The 19,026-nt window shown below is 45.4% G+C and overlaps 1 protein-coding gene across 10 annotated transcripts in view; it reads right to left on the minus strand.

The window, feature by feature from the left end:
* plch2a (phospholipase C, eta 2a) overlaps positions 1 to 19,026 on the minus strand; it is a 135,007-nt gene that overhangs the window by 45,740 nt on the left and 70,241 nt on the right. For 2 of the 10 annotated variants that reach the window (XM_020051963.2, XM_010893224.3), the window contains exon 1: positions 760 to 1,782. The exons of 7 other annotated variants lie outside the window; for them this stretch is intronic. In XM_020051963.2, the coding sequence (XP_019907522.2) occupies positions 760 to 1,021 (262 nt within the window). In that variant the 5' untranslated portion in view covers positions 1,022 to 1,782. Of the gene's footprint in view, positions 1 to 759; positions 1,783 to 19,026 lie in introns of those variants that run through there. One more of the 10 variants, XM_010893221.4, reaches the window with a different exon arrangement.

The raw sequence follows: 19,026 nt of genomic DNA on the forward strand, positions 1-19,026 counted from the left end.
CAATCAAATCTCTGAGAGTGAGAAATTACTTTGGACTTCAATCAAGCGGTTTGTTTGTTTCACTTTGTTACGCACTGCAAAAAAATATATAATAATCTCACCCAAAACCAAATCCAAGTAATTACACTGACCGTCAACAACAATAAAAAGTTACCTGCATAAGCCTACCAACTCCCTCAATCTCCTGAAGTAAAACAATGATTACTCCTAACATGATTATAGTAAAAAAATAAAAACCTAACCACACTCAGAATAGCAGAAAACGTCTGAAGGCTTTGCGGCTATTTATGTCGTTAAAATGGAAGCTGGACGACAGAAACCAATTTCCACCAGGCGGTTGTGGATGAGGTAAGTTGGCGCTAATGCAGTAAACTGGAGCACTTTGGCAGTTGGGTGTTACCACGGAGACATGGCGAGGTGTGGCCTAGGTGTCTGGCGTCCAGGAGAACCGAGGGGGCAGGGTCGGAGCAGACCAGAACACTAGGCTAAGCTGGAGGGGATTGTCTGGGGTCCATGTCCCACATACACACACACACACACACACTCACACACAAACAACAAACACAGATAATGCATGCATACACCACACACAAACACACACAGTACCATGCCTCACCAGAACTGAATAACAAACATCACAACAGGAAACAACACACGCGCACACACACACGAGCGAGCACACGCAGGTCCATGTTCCCTGTTTGGTAAGTCTTCCAGAGCAGCAGTTAGAGCACAGCCAATCCCGCTGTCTGTCCTTACCCAGGTCTCCCAACCTCCACTTGTATAAGACGCTGGTGCCGATCCAGAAGAAGTCCCGGGCCAGGCGGTACAGCGAGGCCTCCTGCAGGCTCAGAGACACACCCGTCTCCCTCTCCTCGGTCTCCTTCGCCCCGCTGCTCTGGACGGAGGCCCGGCTGGTCGCGGGGCATTGCTCCTGGGCCTCCTGGGCAGACCACATCAGAGCAGAGGACACAGGGAAGGACATGGGGAAGAGGCCGCTGGTCATCACTGAGGCACTCATGTCTGAAGGCGTGTGGCTGCTCGCCAAGGCTTCCCCGTTCCGTCTCTGTGACAACAAAACCGGCTCAGGTGGGATTAAGTCTGTGTTCCCCCTGGCTGTCAAGGCCAATGACAATACAAAGGCTTAAATACAACTGGCAGAAGTCAACGGTGGGGGGGGGGGGGGGCGTTTAATTTAAGAGGATGGGTCTCTCGGCTTCGGCAGAGTCGATGAGTATACAGCATCTGTTTCCTTGGTGGCCAGCCGAGGGTTAGTAAATGATTTTGTCTGCTGACGGAGCCTTTCCAAAGTGTTCCTCCAGATCTGGCATTTTCAGTAGGCAGTTCTCTCTTGGTGCAAGTGGGAGAAAAAAAGATCCTCCTTTCCAAATGATATCAACAGTTAGTTAATAATCTGGCTCCACTCATCGCAGCTGAACGAAACCACTCCTGCCAGCTCCTCTTTAATGACATCCCTTTGTCTCAGCTGACAACAAGGTGTGCCTGCATCTTAGAGCAGAGTCTCAGCGCGGTTCTCAGTCTTGTGTCTTCAGCTGGAGCTCTTCAGTGTTATCCAAACAGCTGCCTGTTAGTTGAGTCAGAGACGAGACGCAGGTGTAGCAGAGAGGGAAAGAGATAGACGCTGTCCACAAACTGTGGAACATTAGTGAGACAGCAAGCCTAAATCCTTTGGAGTCTCTAATCCAGGTCTGAGGGATTTGCTCAACGTGTTGCCAAGGACGCTAATGGCAGAGAGACTGACACTGGGAATAAGCGAGGCAACCTAATAGAGATCGAGTCTTTGTTTTGTTTTTTTCTCTCCAAACCAATTAACAAATATTTTTCATCCCTGAAAGTGTCTCTGGGGCGACCAGGGGCTATCACGTCGGCACTCACTGACACGCTTTCCCAGCAGAGGGTGAGACATGAAACACTCCTTTAATAAAGGTCTCGCTCTCACCCTTTGTCCTCTCCCTTTCCCTCTCCCCGATTTCAATTGAACGTTAAAGGGCTTTATTGACCTGAGCAGCATTTGTTTACAACACCAAGAGCAAGTGGAAAGTAACAAGGATAAAATACAATAATAAATAAGAAATGCGGAAGAAGTGAAAGAAAAGTTCAAGCGTTAGCTAAAGGCTGTGGGAATATTTTAGGTCCTCTTCAAACAAGGTAGTTTTCTTTTTTTTTTATCAAATGGGCAGGGACTCTGCTGTCCCAGCTTCAAAGGAAAGCTGCTTTCACCAGTGGGGTGTCTGGAGAGAGAAGAGTATTGGGTTGCTGCTGCCCTATCCTTGGAGTGGGACAACAGACAAGGCATGGATCAGTGATGACAAACAATTTCCCTTTCCCAGTAGACTACATGCATAACAATTTGGGCTAATTGCTTTTCATAGCCCACTTCTTCATTCGTTTTGCACGTGTCCCCTGAACACCTAAAATGTTTTGCAAAAACAAACACCAAGAAACAGCGCACAAACGCAAAACCAACGGACCCCGAAAACCAATCAGACAACCACACATCGGAAAAAAACTGCCACACCTCGTCATGCGAAACACCCAGACGATATTTAAATTCACTCAAAGACAGAAGGCATTCTAGCATGAGCTCATATTTTCAGCTCATTTCACTTCCGCACAGGAAAACAAATGCAGACCAGCTTAACCTAGAGAGAAGGGAGTAGGGGGGTATGACGGGATACTGGTGTGTATCTTTGGCAGAGGCGCATATAAAATAAAGTGAGAGCTGTGAAATCCAGTAGGAAGATGAAACAGGAGGTGCAAAGCCTCAAATCTGACATGGCAAATACGCCGGCCTTGTCCCACCAACTGCTATAAATAGAGAGCGCGCTGGACTCGTCCGTTGTTACATAAGGTAGCCCACAGTCCTGGGGAACATATAGTCTTGAGTTCTATGAGCGCGGACGCAGCAAGTGCACTGCGAATGTTAAAGTGTCTCCATTATACGGAACGCCAAACAAGCGCTCAGCGTCGTTTTAATTTGGTTACAGGGGTGTGTGGGGACGGGGGGGACGGGGCGCGTTCTCCAGTGACAGAGACCTGCTTTGATCGTCATGACGATCAGTGACAGCTTCACGCAGCCATCTCTTCACGTTCAGTTGAAGTCGTCCGGCAGGTCCTCTCATCACAGAGTGACACTAGGGAGTGCACCCATACATCTTTGTACAGTTTCTTTCCTACTGACCCCAGGTGGGAACTGATCCCGCGACCCTGAGCTGAGTCACAAGCAGCCATCTAGGCCGTACCCAAATGTGGGCGGAGGCTATAGCAATGCATTTACGGGCGTCCCAAGTGGAGCCAGTTGTCTAAGGCTCTGACCTACATTGCTGACGCGCCCATTACAGCCCGGGTTCTGCCCCATATCTTTTTTGGATTATCATATTTAGTGCACATTTTTGCATACAATTCAATGTTACATGTGAGCTAAATATAAAACAACATCCCATATACTGTCTCTACCTTCTCCATTTTGCCCACCCTCCTGTCTCAGTCTCTCTCTCCCTCCCCCATCCCTGTCTTTCTTTCTCCCCCACTCTGTCCTTTTCCCTCCCTCCCTCCATCTCTCTCCTCTCCCCCTCCTCCCTCCATCTCTCTCCTCTCCCCTCCCTCCCTCCATCTCTCTCCTCTCCCCTCCCTCCCTCCCTCCCTCCCTCCATCTCTCTCCTCTCCCCCTCTATATTCCTCAACTGTCTGACGATAATCTGGAAACAACTGAAAAGTGACCACCACAGGCACTGAAACCCCGATGGGGCAACATCACAAAGACAAACACAAAGAAAAGGACTCAAAACGTTTTAATTTCAACAAACAGTGAGAGGACTATTTTCCTTGGCCACCATGGTTCTCTGACTTTGGGCACCTTTAATGACCTGCTGGCTGCAACATTGAGCCAGGGAGCAACAAAAAGCCTTCAGATGGAATGTGTTGTGATGTTTAAAAGGAGAAGTCTACAGAAAGAGCTGGGGGGGTGGGGGGGCATTGCCAGGGTGTAAACTCACCCACTCACTTCAAGGGCCACTTGAATTCAAGCTCAAAAGCCAGCCAGCCAGGCCCGTTCAGAATCAGACAATGGAAGAGGTACATTCCATGCTCTAACGAGTACGGACACTTACATGAAGAGTCACACAAGACAGAATGTTGAATACAGCTCTTTTGACCGTCCTTCAAATATTCCTTTCTGATTTTCCGTGAAACGTCTACCGGTAAGTATTCGGCTGTCATCCCAACCATTTATTTCGGGTTGGTATTTTTGCAAACAACAGGCAAGCGAAAACAACCTCAAACATGCCCTGCTGAATGGGAAGGACTGTACCTCATCAGTTATGCTGGGCTAATTGCCTGCGAACCCTCTGTAACCAGTTGATGGGGTACACTCACCTTCTGGGTCAGACCCTGCTTTGCCACAACAGCCTGCAGGGCATGGACTCCAACAAGATGTTCAGAAAATATAAGCCAGATAAATTGAAGCCGTGAGAGCCACACAGAGACCAGTGCCCTGAAAGGTCCGCTACTACCACTTTACTGTGGTCATTTAATCTCCACTTCTTACCGGCCAAATTAGATTTGGGATAGACATTCTGGAAAGTACATTTTTATTAAACACCCTGGCATGTGGAGACAATCGGGTCTTTTCTTGGGCAACGCGATTCGGAGTGATTATCCCCCGGTGGTAGCCATGGCAACGGTCTGATGGTTATGCGGCGGGGCAGAGCGCCAGCCGGGGACGGCGTTTCAAGGCGAAGACCCTTATTTCGACTGGACACGCATCGCACCGAGTAGAGTTATTTGAGTGTGCGTGGACTTCCGTAAAAGCCTGAGTGGAACGAGTCTTAACATGGGCCTCTAACCGTAGCTCCTCCCTAACCCCGCAGGGGGTCTAGCAAAGAATTTGAATAATTGGATCTAAGTCCGGCTCTCAGCTTCGTCTTGGGAGTTGCGGTAGTAAACTACGTAAGGTAGACTTTCCACATTTGTTTGCGCATCAGCGGATTTTCCACTTGGGGCTGGAGCGGGACAGGGCCGTCTGACAGCCAGTGTGGGTGTGGATGTGCTTCCAGACCCAGGAGCCTCGGAATGCCGCTTGTGAAGAAGGTTCTGGTTTGGATCCGGCCCAAGTGGAGGTTGCCAGTTTCACCGTGTGTTCAGTTTTGATAAGTTGGAACCTGAGTTGCATTAGGACATATTTTGACACTTAGGATGTTAAGAGCGGGCGGCAATCCACAAAATCACTCAATTTAAAATGGGAACTTAACGGGAAATTATGTTCGGAGTTTGATGTGTTTAGAAGAGTAATGTCAGAAATCTAACGATGTTGACTTCTAGAAGCTATTACACAGTAAATTGTGCCTTGGAGCTTTGTAACTCGACTTAGATCAAAACACTATGTTTAGTCAATTTCTCAGATGTTTTCAGGGTTGGCCTGTTTCTCAATCGTCGAATTGGATGAAAACAACAAAAGCATGAAAAAAAAGATAACCTAATAAATGAAGTGCCCTTGTGCCTTTGGTCGGATTTGACACATCGGTTTCACTGCTGAGCCTTCGGGACATTTTATACGACTAAATGTGAAATAGATGGCGTGGTCTTGTGATTGGGGGCATTGCGGTTAATAACTGAAAAGCAATAGCTGTAACCAAGAGAAATCAAATGCAATACAGAGATTTAAAATCTAAACATAATGCAAAGCATCGAGATACAACTCAATGTGGGTGGAACGCGAAGCGCGTCACATCCTTTTCGATGCGGTGACATCCGAAACACCACCTGTATCCATGGCAGACTGCAACCAATCACAGCACTCACAATGGTTCTGTTCAGTGTTGTCCTTTCACAGCCGTGACACTTAAACTGGGAATGTACTGGTACGCGGGAAGCTACGGCTTACTTTGGGAATTCCTGAAAACCGTAAACAAAGCCCAACACAAAAGGAAAGGTTTTCAGCCGTGGTGTTTTTCACTATTGCTGGCGGCCCCGTGACCGTCTCTGTACGAGGGCAGGCACTCTTACCCCGGAGATACGATGATACCTGTGTGGACAGGACAAAACAGAGCTGCGAAAATGTATCTGGAAAGATATAAGCAGATTGCATACACAAGTGTCCATCGGACCGAAACGTTAGGAAACGTCCTGGCAGGTGCCCCGGAATGGAATCTAGTGAAGCGATTTATTAGTGGGCCGCACCATCTCTGAAAATAAAACATCCACTGTTTTGACGCCATTTCGTCATTCGAGTAAGACGTATACTTTGGCTGTGGTCTCCTGTGTAATTTCAGTTAACCAGTTGTCTGTGTGATTAATCAGCAAATCCTACGTGCGGAACCTGCCTGACTTTAATATATATATATATACAGTGGGGAAAACAAGTATTTGATACACTGCCAATTTTGCAGGTTTTCCTACTTACAAAGTATGTGGAGGTCTGTAATTTTTATCATAGGTACACTTCAACTGTGAAAGACGGAATCTAAAACTAAAATCCAGAAAAGTTTTTATAATAAATTTGCATTTTATTGCATGACATAAGAATTTGATCACCTACCAACCAGTAAGAATTCTGGCTCTCACAGACTTGTTAGTTTTTTCTTTAAGAAGCCCTCCTGTTCTCCACTCATTACCTGTATTAACTGCATCTATTTGAACTCGTTAGGCAAGCAGCTTGGTGAGAAGGCAACAACAGTTGGCGCAATAATTAGAAAATGGAAAAAGTTCAAGATGATGGTCAATCTACCTCGGTCTGGGGCTCGTGGGGCCCTCGTGGGGCATCAATGGTCATGAGGAAGGTGAGGGATCAGACCAGAACTACACGGCAGGACCTGGTCAATGACCTGAAGAGAGCTGGGACCACAGTCTCAAAGAAAACCATTAGTAACACACTACGCCGTCATGGATTAAAATCCTGCAGCGCATGCAAGGTCCCAATGCTCAAGCCAGCGCATGTGCAGGCCCGTCTGAAGTTTGCCAGTGACCATCTGGATGATCCAGAGGAGGAATGGGAGAAGGTCATGTGGTCTGATGAGACAAAAATAGAGCCTTTTGGTCTAAACTCCACTCGCTGTGTTTGGAGGAAGAATAAGGATGAGTACAACCCCAAGAACACCATCCCAACCATGAAGAATGGAGGTAGAAACATCATTCTTTGGGGATGCTTTTCTGCAAAGGGGACAGGATGACTGCACCATATTGAGGGGAGGATGGATGGGGGCATGTATCGCAAGATCTTGTAAGGGCACTGAAGATGGGTCGTGGCTGGGTCTTCCAGCATGACAACGACCCGAAAACACACAGCCAGGGCAACTAAGGAGTGGCTCCGTAAGAAGCATCTCAAGGTCCTGGAGTGGCTTAGCCAGTCTCCAGACCTGAACCCAATAGAATATCTTTGGAGGGAGCTGAAAGTCCATATTGCCTAGCGACAGCCCCGAAACCTGAAGGATCTAGAGAAGGTCTGTATGGAGGAGTGGGCCAAAATCCCCGCTGCAGTGTGTGCAAACCTGGTCAAGAGCTACAGGAAACATATGATCTCTGTAATTGCAAAGGTTTCTGTACCAAATATTAAGTTCTGCTTTTCTGATGTATTAAATAGTTATGTCATGCAATAAAATGCAAATTATTTACTTTTTGTTTTAGATTCTGTCACTCACAGTTGAAGAGTACCCATGATAAAAATTACAGACTTCTACATGCTTTCTAAGTGGGAAAACCTGCAAAATCGGCAGTGTGTGTGTGTATATATATATATAATGTGTGTATATATATATATATATATATATATATATATATATATATATATATATATACAGTGGAGAGAACAAGTATGTACTTGCTGCAGCACGGTGGCCAAGACCATACAGCGGTTTAACAGGACAGGTTCCGTCGGCTTGCCTCCACCCCATAGTGCATCCTGGTGCCATGTGTTCCAGGTAAGCAGCGCCCCGCACCCGGCCATCCACGTGATGTAAAATGTCACCCGGCCATCCACGTGATGTAAAATGTTACCCGGCCATTCACGTGATGTAAAATGTCACCCTGCCATCCACGTGATGTAAAATGTTACCCGGCCATCCACGTGATGTAAAATGTTACCCGGCCATCCACGTGATGTAAAATGTTACCCGGCCATCCACGTGATGTAAAATGTTACCCGGCCATCCACGTGATTCATCAGACCAGTCCACATTCTTCCACTGCTCCGTGGTCCAGTTGTGATGCTCACATGCACATTGTAGGCGCTATAAGAAGTGGACATGGGTCAGCATGGACACCCTGACTGGTCTGCGGCTATGCAGCCCCATACGCAACAAACTATGATGCCCTGTGTTCTGACACCTTTCTATCAGTACCAGCATTAACTTTTTTTAATGCTGGAACTGATAGCTTTTTTTTTTTTACCAACATTAACTCGTCTGTTAGATCAGACCACACGGGCTAGCCTTTGCTCCCCATGTGCATCAACGAGCCTTGGCCGCCCATGAACCTGTCGCCGGTTAACCGCTTTTCCTATCTTGGACCACATTTGATAGGTACTGACCACTGGAGACCGGAAACACCCCACATGGGCTGCAGTTTTCAAGATGCCTGACCCAGTCGTTTAGCCATCACAATTTGGCCCCAGTCAAAGCCTCTCAGATCCTTACACATTTTTCTGCTCCTAACACATCAAAATGTTTCCTGCTTCTAACACATCAACTTAAAGGGCAGAATGTTCACTTGCTGCCTGATATATCCCACCCACTGACAGGTGCCATGATAACGAGATCACCAGTGTTATTCACCTCACCCGTCAGTGGTCAGAATGTTATGACTGATCGGTGTATGTAAATGTATATGTGTATATATTCACTGCATATTGTTTGCCCATGTTGGTTCGAGGCATAAGTGACAGAAGGGGTGACTTAGGGCCACCACTTAGGGGTCATTGGACCGAGTTTTGCTCAGGGCCCCCAAATGGCTAGAGGGGGCACTGTGTTTCAGCACCATGGCTAGCGCAACAGCCGTCCCAAGTTCATGAGCGACGCTCCAGTTCGTGTTTGAAGAGCTTCCTACCCGTAATCATGCGCACTGAAGGGGTAGCGTTCATGCTGATAGCGGTAAAAAAAAAAAAGTTTGTCTGTCTGTCTGTCCGTCCGTCCAAGTCCATTCAATCTAAATTGCTTTGGAAACATTTGTTTACATTGCCAAGCTGTATTATTAAACGAACGGAACAGAAAAACAGGAATAAAATAATCTACAATTCTAATTACACTTTACACATACATTTTAAAATGGATAAAAGGCTTTCCTCTCTCTCTCTCTCTCTCTCTCTCTCTCTCTCTCTCTCTCTCTCTCTCTCTCTCTCACACACACACACACACACTCAAACACAGAGAGAAAGCGGGAAACAATCACACTCGGTAGGGGGACCATTTTCACTGCTACCATGTAGTAGCTGTCATGTTGCTTGTATTTCCGTTCACATTTCTAAATCCCCCCCCCCCCCCCCCCCCCCCCCCCCCCTAGTGTGACTAAAAGAATCCAGACTTTTAGCTTTTTGGGACCAGCAATAACCATCCCACTGCTTTGTGGTTTGAAAATCATAAAACGACCAACATCCCTGATTTACAATCAGATTGGATTACTACATCTTTCTCCCTATCTGCAAGATCAAAATCCTGATAGCATTGCCTGGGACAAGATTGCCAAATCCATTTTTCAGTGTTGAAAAACCAATTCACACAACGTTTAATCCAATTTGATTAGAGTAATCCCATCATAAAACTTCAGATGAAAAAACGATCAGGGCTTTCACAAGTTTGCGAACGCTGCCCAAAACCAAACCAAATGTGGAGCAGGTAATTAGAGAAAATAATTCACAACCTAAGAGATTGAATTAACATGCGTATATCCTGGGCACTCGGACTTGGCCAAGCAGCATGGAAAGTGACAAGGAGATATTAATCAGTACCAGGACAGCCTTAGGTGCCAGGGGAATAATACCTGACCCTTATTCAACCTGTCAATAGAACTGAGAACGAGGAAACGGGTTTAGGTTCAGGCACAATCAAAATAGAAGACTCCACGATGTTCAGCTCAGAAATTTCGTTGTGGAACTCAGTTAGCCTGGTTGCGGCAACTTCATTTTAAAGATTAACATGTTTGTGGGATGGGTTTGCCCTGTTGACCCTCGTAGTGAACCCCGGGTCTTTGTGGCCCCTCCCACCCCCACCCCCACCCCCACCCCCACGCACATCATAGTTGCCTGTCCCTTGAAAACCAATATCTGCCTAATAGAAAGTGGACTCAAACCGTGTCATAACGAGGCTGTGGACAGACAACAGTCTGAGTTGGAACAGGGAATGCGTTTGTTCTCGCTTCAAAAAGTGAAACCAACAACTCAGGAAAACCCACCGTAGATGCCTTCGATTTGACTGAAATATAACCTCTCTCTTGCTTTCTGTAGTGCAAAGCTAAAACCTGTTGCATCGCATTTGCCTGTGTCAGCGATGTGCTAGCAACTACCTCTCACACACAAATTCAGTAAATAATCATCACACCCTCCACTTAGTACACATCTCTCCTTGGGATTCTGTGAGGAGACGGGGTATATTTTTTGTATTAAATTCTAACACAAATCTCCCCCACGTTTACCGTTGCTTTGGTCTAATGTCGCGGTCTCATCCTGCAGTTCATAATGGTGCTGTGGCATTTCAAACCGTCTCTGTGGGAGCAGGACAGAAAAAATATATGCTAAATCCGCAATACGGCCCATGCTCCTCCGCGGCAGCTCTCTCCTGTCTCGCTCCTCCCTCCCACCCCCTACTCCTTTCACCCACACTCCCGTCAGCCGATTAGGACCGGGGGGGGGCCGGCCGCGCGAATCCACGGGGCCAATTTGCATTAGGTAAAGGCTTCTAAACAGTGGAGGAAAACACACATCAGAATTGTGTTTAAATACTGCATGAATCATCGTCAGGCTGTATCAGCATAATGCACACACACACACACACACACACTGGAAGACGCGGCTGCCTTGCATTGCTTGTATCTATGACTATAAAAGGTTGGCACTCTCTTTATTATCTTATTCATTATTGTTTTGTCCTTTTGAAGATGTAGGGTTTTCTGATTTATTTGACAGCGAACAGGGTAAAAGATAGACCAGAAGTTTTGCTGAGGGAGCAGTAGGTCGGATTTGAACTCAAGCTGCAGCATTACATATGCCCCAGCAGCAGTGGCTTAGGCAACTGGACCATCCTAGTTCACATCCCTCTTCCATTCAACCCCCCCCCCCCCCCCCCCCCTGCAGATGCTGGGGGCAAGCCGTCCAGGCTGTCAGTCAGAATAAGGCGTCATTCCTACTCCCCAGGATTATATATGTCAGGCACCAGAAAGACAAGGACGTGACGGAACCACCTGAAATTAGCACAGCCATGTTCAGACAGGACACCCGAGTGGTCATTGGTCAGTGACGTATCAGCTGACGCCTGGGATCGCTCCGATTGGAGTAGCAGATTTCATGCTAACTATTTAATCGTCGGGGTTACTCACACAGTCTGATGTGCACTGGTCTTACTAGCATGGGGGTGCGAACCCACCCACCACCCCTGCCTACACATGTTTCATTCTGTGTGCCTTGTACATTGCCAATGGAGAGTTCTATTAATGACATTATGGTGTTGATATTGTTATTAATAGTATCATATACAGGTGCTGGTCATATCATTAGAATATCATCAGAAAGTAGATTTATTTCAGTAATTCCATTAAAAAAGTGAAATGTATATTATGTATACATTCATTCATTCCACACAGACTGGTATATTTCAAGTGTTTATTTCTTTTAATTTTGATGATTATAACTGACAACTAACAAAATTTGAATATTGTGAAAAGGTTCAATATTGAAGACACCTGGTGCCACACTCTAATCAGCTAATTAACTCAAAACACCTGCAAAGGCCTTTAAATGGTCTCTCAGTCTAGTTCTGTAGGCTACACAATCATGGGGAAGACTGCTGACTTGACAGCTGTCCAAAAGACGACCATTGACACCTTGCAGAAGGAGGGCAAGACACAAAAGGTCATTGCTAAAGAGGCTGGCTGTTCACAGAGCTGTGTCAAAGCACATTAATAGAGAGGCAAAGGGAAGGAAAAGATGTGGTAGAAAAAAGTGAACAAGCAATAGGGATAACCGCACCCTGGAGAGGATTGTGAAACAAAACCCATTCAAAAATGTGGGGGAGATTCACAAAGAGTGGACTGCAGCTGGAGTCAGTGCTTCAAGAACCACCACGCACAGACGTATGCAAGACATGGGTTTCAGCTGTCGCATTCCTTGTGTCAAGCCACTCTTCAACAAAACACAGCGTCAGAAGCGTCTCGCCTGGTCTAAAGACAAAAAGGACTGGACTGCTGCTGAGTTATGTTTTCTGATGAAAGTACATTTAGCATTTACTTTGGAAATCAAGGTCCCAGAGTCTGGAGGAAGAGAGGAGAGGCACATAATCCATGTTGCTAGAAGTCCAGTGTAAAGTTTCCAGTCAGTGATGGTTTGGGGTGCCATGTCATCTGCTGGTGTTGGTCCACTGTGTTTTCAGAGGTCCAAGGTCAACACAGCCGTCTACCAGGAAGTTTTAGAGCACTTCATGCTTCCTGCTGCTGACCAACTTTATGGAGATGCAGATTTCATTTTCCAACAGGACTTGGCACCTGCACACAGTGCCAAAGCTACCAGTACCTGGTTTAAGGACCATGGTAAGGACCATAGATGAAAATCTATGGGGTATTGTGAAGAGGAAGATGCGATATGCCAGACCCAACAATGCAGAAGAGCTGAAGGCCACTATCAGAGCAACCTGGGCTCTCATAACACCTGAGCAGTGCCACAGACTGATCAACCCCATGTCAAGCCGCATTGCTGCAGTACTTCAGGCAAAAGGAGCCCCAACTAAGTATTGAGTGCTGTACATGCTCATACTTTTCATGTTCATACTTTTCAGTTGGCCAACATTTCTAAAAATCCTTTTTTTGTATTGGTCTTAAGTAATAATCTAATTTTGGTAGATACTGAATTTGGGATTTTTATTAGTTGTCAGTTATAATCATCACAATAAAAAGAAATAAACATTTGAAATATATCAGTCTGTGTGTAATGAATGAATATAATATACAAGTTTAACATTTTGAATGGAATTACTGAAATAAATAAACTTTTTGACGATATTCAAATGTTATGACCAGCGCCTGTATACGGTCATGTGATGGAAGAGAGTTACCTCAGTGGAGCAGAACCTAACACCAAAACATTTAAAGTACTGTGGCCTCCCATAAATGTTTGAAATATTATGTGGCGTTTTTGGTCTGAACAAGTCCAGGAAGAAAAAAGTAATTTCATTTCTTGCTGCTAAACATATTACAGACTCAAGTAGATTACAACAGCAGTCTCTCTCTGTAATCCCAATGCACTCGCTACTCATTCCACCTCCACGTGGCGCTTTGTCGGAAGGTCGTAAAGGTCCAAGTGTTTCCAAATTTAATCCACTGGACTCCAGTAAAACAGGGGTTATTACAGACTAAAAAAATTCAATTTTTCACCGGATGGATCAGAGATCAGAGGCTCTCATCAACAGGGCACTGCCCTTATGCAGGGTTACCATGCCAACAGAGAGCGGAGTTTTGTCTGGCAGATGGCATGGTGACACAGAGGAGATGGAGAAACGGAGGCCTGCTGCTTAGCTTTCCGGGGGGATGATCTATGCGTGTGTGTGACTGCGCGCATGTGTTTGGAGATTCAGGGGTTCACTGAATTCTGTCCTGGCAATCAACGTTGTGCCGAGGATATAGCAGCTCATTAGTATGAACGGTATCTAAATAACCTACGCCAGAAAGTCTTTATACACAAACGAAAAATAACCTGAACCACCATGGACTGGACGACTGGAATAGACAGTAGCGTGGGGACACACTGTTAATTCAATACTCGTCCCTCAAAGCCGCAGTTCCTATACACACCAGACCTGACAAAACAGAGGTGAGCAACAACGATGAAAACATTACCGCTACAGCATAAATTAATACTCGATTAACTCTCACAGGGAAAGTGATTTGCCGAGGCCGCCCTGGCACTGTACTGGCAGGTCAAAGGTCGTCACAGAGGAGAAGGTGGTTAGAATGTGTGTTTCCAGGAATGACAGAGTGGAAGCACCTTGCAGGCTGAAGGTCTGTATTATGAGAGGTCAGTCTCTGCAGTGGCCAAAGCTTTACGCTTTAGGAAAAGAGCGGGTGGGCCGGGATGAAAGGGAGGAAAGGATGAAGGAAAGGAAAAACGGAGAGATGAAGGGAGGGATGAAAAAAGAGGAAGGAGAGAGCGAATGGACGGAGATGAAAGGGGTAAGCCGAGACGACTGACTCATTCATTTCAGTCTGATTGGCCCGTCTGCCAGAAGCAGGTGAGATTTCTCGCTCTGTGCCACCTCTTCCCTGGGGGCGGGGCTATAAGCAGACCCCGGAGCCCCGTCCAATGAGCCGTTCGTCTTAATATCCACTGGTCTCTTTGACGACAAGTCTTAACTTCAACCAGTGTCCCAGAGCAGGAAAACATTATTCCAGCAATAGAACACTCTTTGTGCAGTAGGTCATATACGATTCATTTCTCTCCCTTTTTTAAGTTATAAGTTAAAAGTTAAAGCTATACGTTTTAAAGATTATTGGTTGGTAAAAACTATAGCATTGCACCGTTGTATCTGCGCAGTTGCTAAACCCAAATCCTAGCCGTTAGGGGAGCTGTCCATTCCGTCTTCATGCCGTGGCTGAACACACCAGCTCATCAATAAGCTTAAGGAAAACTGAACAAAAGTGAGGAATGCAATTTAGGGCCGTTGATTTGAGGCGATTGTGGTTCATCCAGCAGACAGACAAACGATAAGCCTGCTGGGTCATTCTGACAAATATTGACTGATGGCCAGTCCCCTGAGTCGTCCACTGAGGAAGGAATGATTTAAATGAAGACTATCACTGGGGGAAAATGGAGAGCAGGACGACAATGTCAATCTAGCTGTGTGGCACCGTGAGGCATTCAACACGCTGCCAATTCATAATGTGAGATGGAAGTCATCAGGCTTCACAGTCGCTGTGTCTTAATTTGATCATCCTGTATTATATTCAGGGCTTCCAAAGTGTGTCATTTCCACTTTAAACTATTAGACTTGATTTGTCTTAAAGAAAAGAAAAAAAAGTCTAGTTATTGTAATTGGTCCTCGCGCTCAAACCCATGGGAAAGAATAATCCAGTAAGACTCAGATGCAATCATAATGTGGTTAATGAAATCCATGCATGAATTAAATACTAAAGATTAAGTTAAAAGGTAAAATACTTTTTTTCCCGCATTTCACTGGCTTCTTTGAGAGTACCTTTTCAACCCTTTAGTTTGCTTCTCATGTACTGAGCACTTTCCATTCCAGCCTGAGAGCGAACCCTCGAGCTGCCTCTCTACATTTGTTAGAATCCACAAAGCAGTTCACATTTCCTTTTTCTGCAGGATTATTTTCCTTCTGTAAGAAAGATGGCTCAAATTAAGAAAGACATCTGTACATTTGAGAATACCGTCCAATTTGTCTGGGTGGAAAATCTGATGATTAGGATGATAATGATGAGGGTTTCTTTCTATGGTGCAGAAACCCTCATTCAGAAGAGGTCAATACGGTATCCTGGTTGGGGAGACTGACTGACTGAACATGAATGCAAACTAGAGATAACATCTTCACTGGCTGAGTTTTTCCAAGCCAGCACACCAGATGTTCCTTAACAAACTAACGCTGAATAATTCAGATGTCCGTGGACTGATATCCAATGTGTTTTTTTTTTTTTTTCGTCACGGAACCTAAGATGGGACTTTACTCCACAGAAACATATGCGGTGTAACACAGCTGGTCCGGAATAGCTACAGGATCTCACTGGACATGATCTAACAACCTTCTGTTTTCCGGCAACACACAACCAAAGCCTTGGCCCTAGTAACAAAACTCTAGTTAACAGAGTGAGTAATGTCACTTGCACGCAGAGGAGTCAAAAGTACAAAGTAAAAGTACTCAACTGGGTTCGGCTGTGTTCACCAGTTTTGGGAAGTTCCTAAAGAAGGGTTAAATGACCATGTAAACAGAGTTCATAACTCATCAGTGTCCTTAATTGATAATTTACACTCTTCCTTTTTATTTAATTGATCACTAGTTAGTTTTGAACTCCCTTTACCTGGTTATTTAGATCTTAATTAGATACTTCCCAAAAGTGGTGAACACAGCCGAACCCAGTTGAGTACTTTTACTTTGTACTTTTGACACCTCTGATTGCACGTCAGACATTATTAGCGACCACTAATTGGCTACATTCACCTTCCCTTAACCTCTTTCTATACAGCAATCCCAGCAGTCAAGCCAACTGTTCCAACTGTGGTATCCGTGACAAGTAGCACTACAGAGCATATTCTGACTCAGCGCTAACCTAGAACCTTCCATAAAAACAATAACAGAAAAGCTCCAGCATTACCTAGTTGATAGTCTCATACATTTTCCTTAGCATTAAGGGCATCTTCCACTGTCTTTCTCTGTCTGTCTGTCTCTCTCTGCATGTCTTTGTTTCTCTCATTCTGTCTCAATCTCTGTAATAGTTTCTCTGTCTCATTCGCTCCATCTGCATCTCTGAATTTCATTGTATCTTCATGTGGGATTTTGTCTTTCTGTCTTACTCTCTTTCTGCATGTCTCTCTCACTGTATCTCTCTTTCTCTCTCTCTCTCTCTCTCTCTGCATGTGTGTATCTCTGTGCGTCTCCACTTCCTTCCCTAGTTTCCAAATTTCTCAGCTCACCATTTCTCAAAACCACTCAGGCGCAATGAAATCATTGGGTGGTCGCATGCTAAACAACGTCCATCACTCTGCATCGCTTGGCCAATACCAGGCCCCCACCTGAGGCAGACATAAAGACGTCCGCATTGCCCGTTTAAGTGATGCCGAAAAACCTTGTAATCTCTGCAACTACAAATCTCCTCGAAAACCAGAAAGGTGTCTGTCTGGAGACGTTAGTAATGCAGTTACTAGACACTGAAAAGCGTCTGTTACTGTGAGGGTGTTATGTGAAGCAGTTTAACGGATGCTGGCAGGCATTCTGTCAATCTATACCATCTGAACATTCTCATCCAATAACTACAGTAATTATTTTATTTGCATATTCCAATATTGCTGACACCTTAATCAATCAAGAACTGACAGAAGAGGCAAGATTTGTTAACTGTTTCCAGATAAGTGGCCCCAAGTTGGGGTTTTTTGACGTTATTTTATCAGGTGAGAACTTTCTTATTTACAGCAACTACCTGAGGGTAGTTAGGGTTTACAGTCTCGGACAGGGACAGAACAAACAGTTTTCTCCACATTGATCTGGGATTTGAGCCAGCAACCTTATGTTTACTGACGCAACACTTCTTGACTATCTTCAGAGGAAACTGATGGGCTCTTGAAGAACCATGACAAGGTGGGAGGCTGAATGGCAAACAGCCATGACCAAACTCTAGCCATTGTACATTTTGCCTGATCCTTATCAGGCGCAGACAGGGGGGCTACAGACGGAACCAGCAGAAGAGGCTTTCTAACACTGATTTAATCACACGGTGCCCAGGTGTTCAGTAGGCCACAAAATACTGCTTTCTGAGACACTTTGCTCTCTGAAGTAGGCCTGCTCTGCATTCTGATGTATTGGATCACACTGGCCTCACATGGGGAAACACTGCCCTTTTCCACTTTAGGATTAGCCAGGTGGACCAGCTAAGGAGCCCAAAATCAGAAGAGATCCACGCAGCTGATAAGAAAGCCCACGGCACCTAGACTGCACTAATATACTCTCCAGTGGTTAAAGATAACTTCCATTGACTTACAAACGCACACAGATGCATACACCACTAGTGGTAGTGTGAGCATTGACCAAAGACAAACCCTCATCCCCAGGGTCTGATTAATTCAGTGTGTCAAACCTGTGTGTGTGGGGTGGGGGGGGGGGGGGTAACAAACATATCAAATGTGTATTCTTCATTGCAGCCCGTACATAATTGGTTTGGGCTTGATTGCTATAATGGCAATGAAAACATTAAAACACCATTTCATTGTAAACATTTAGGCTCTTTGGACCCTTTGAGAAAGAACCAGAGAGCCTCAGTGTAAATGCAATTAAATGGTAAGTCATTACTATCAGACTCACACAGAACATTTGCGTACATTTTTACAGAACGCATCTAAGCCCATGGGCTTACCGCGATCCTTTAAGGCGGCCCTGATCATCGCTGCATCAGTGGTGGGAACCAGTGGTCTGACTGTGTTCTAACATCTCTGATTATGAGGTGTGCAGCAAGTACTCCTACACATTGTAACTGGTATAATAAAAATCAATGGTGAGCAGCAAACGTTGACAGTGTTTATATATAATTGTATGGGGTTAACAACAAGCACTCCAGCTTTACTCGTGGAAAAGCTGTACGAGGTAAGCAACAGCACCAAGAATGGCTGGGCTGGTGTTACCCGTGGAAAAGCTGTATGAGGTAAACAACAGCACCAAAAATGGCTGGGCTGGTGTTACCCGTGGAAAAACTGTATGAGGTAAACAACAGCACCAAGAATGGCTGGGCTGGTGTTACCCGTGGAAAAACTATATGAGGTAAACAACAGCACCAAGAATGGCTGGGCTGGTGTTACCCGTGGAAAAACTGTATGAGGTAAACAACAGCACCAAGAATGGCTGGGCTGGTGTTACCTGTGGAAAAACTGTACGAGGTAAACAACAGCACCAAGAACGGCTGGGCTGGTGTTACCTGTGGAAAAACTGTATGAGGTAAACAACAGCACCAAGAACGGCTGGGATGGTGTTACCTGTGGAAAGACTGTATGAGGTTAAGAAAAGGCACTAAGTCCATCTTGGCTGGTGTTACTTATGGAAAGACCATATGAGGTTAATAACAGAATCAAGTCCAGCTTGTTACATGTAAAGAAGCAGAGCTACA

This window comes from Esox lucius, chromosome 12 (genome assembly GCF_011004845.1).
Source record: "Esox lucius isolate fEsoLuc1 chromosome 12, fEsoLuc1.pri, whole genome shotgun sequence".
Taxonomy (NCBI): domain Eukaryota; kingdom Metazoa; phylum Chordata; class Actinopteri; order Esociformes; family Esocidae; genus Esox; species Esox lucius.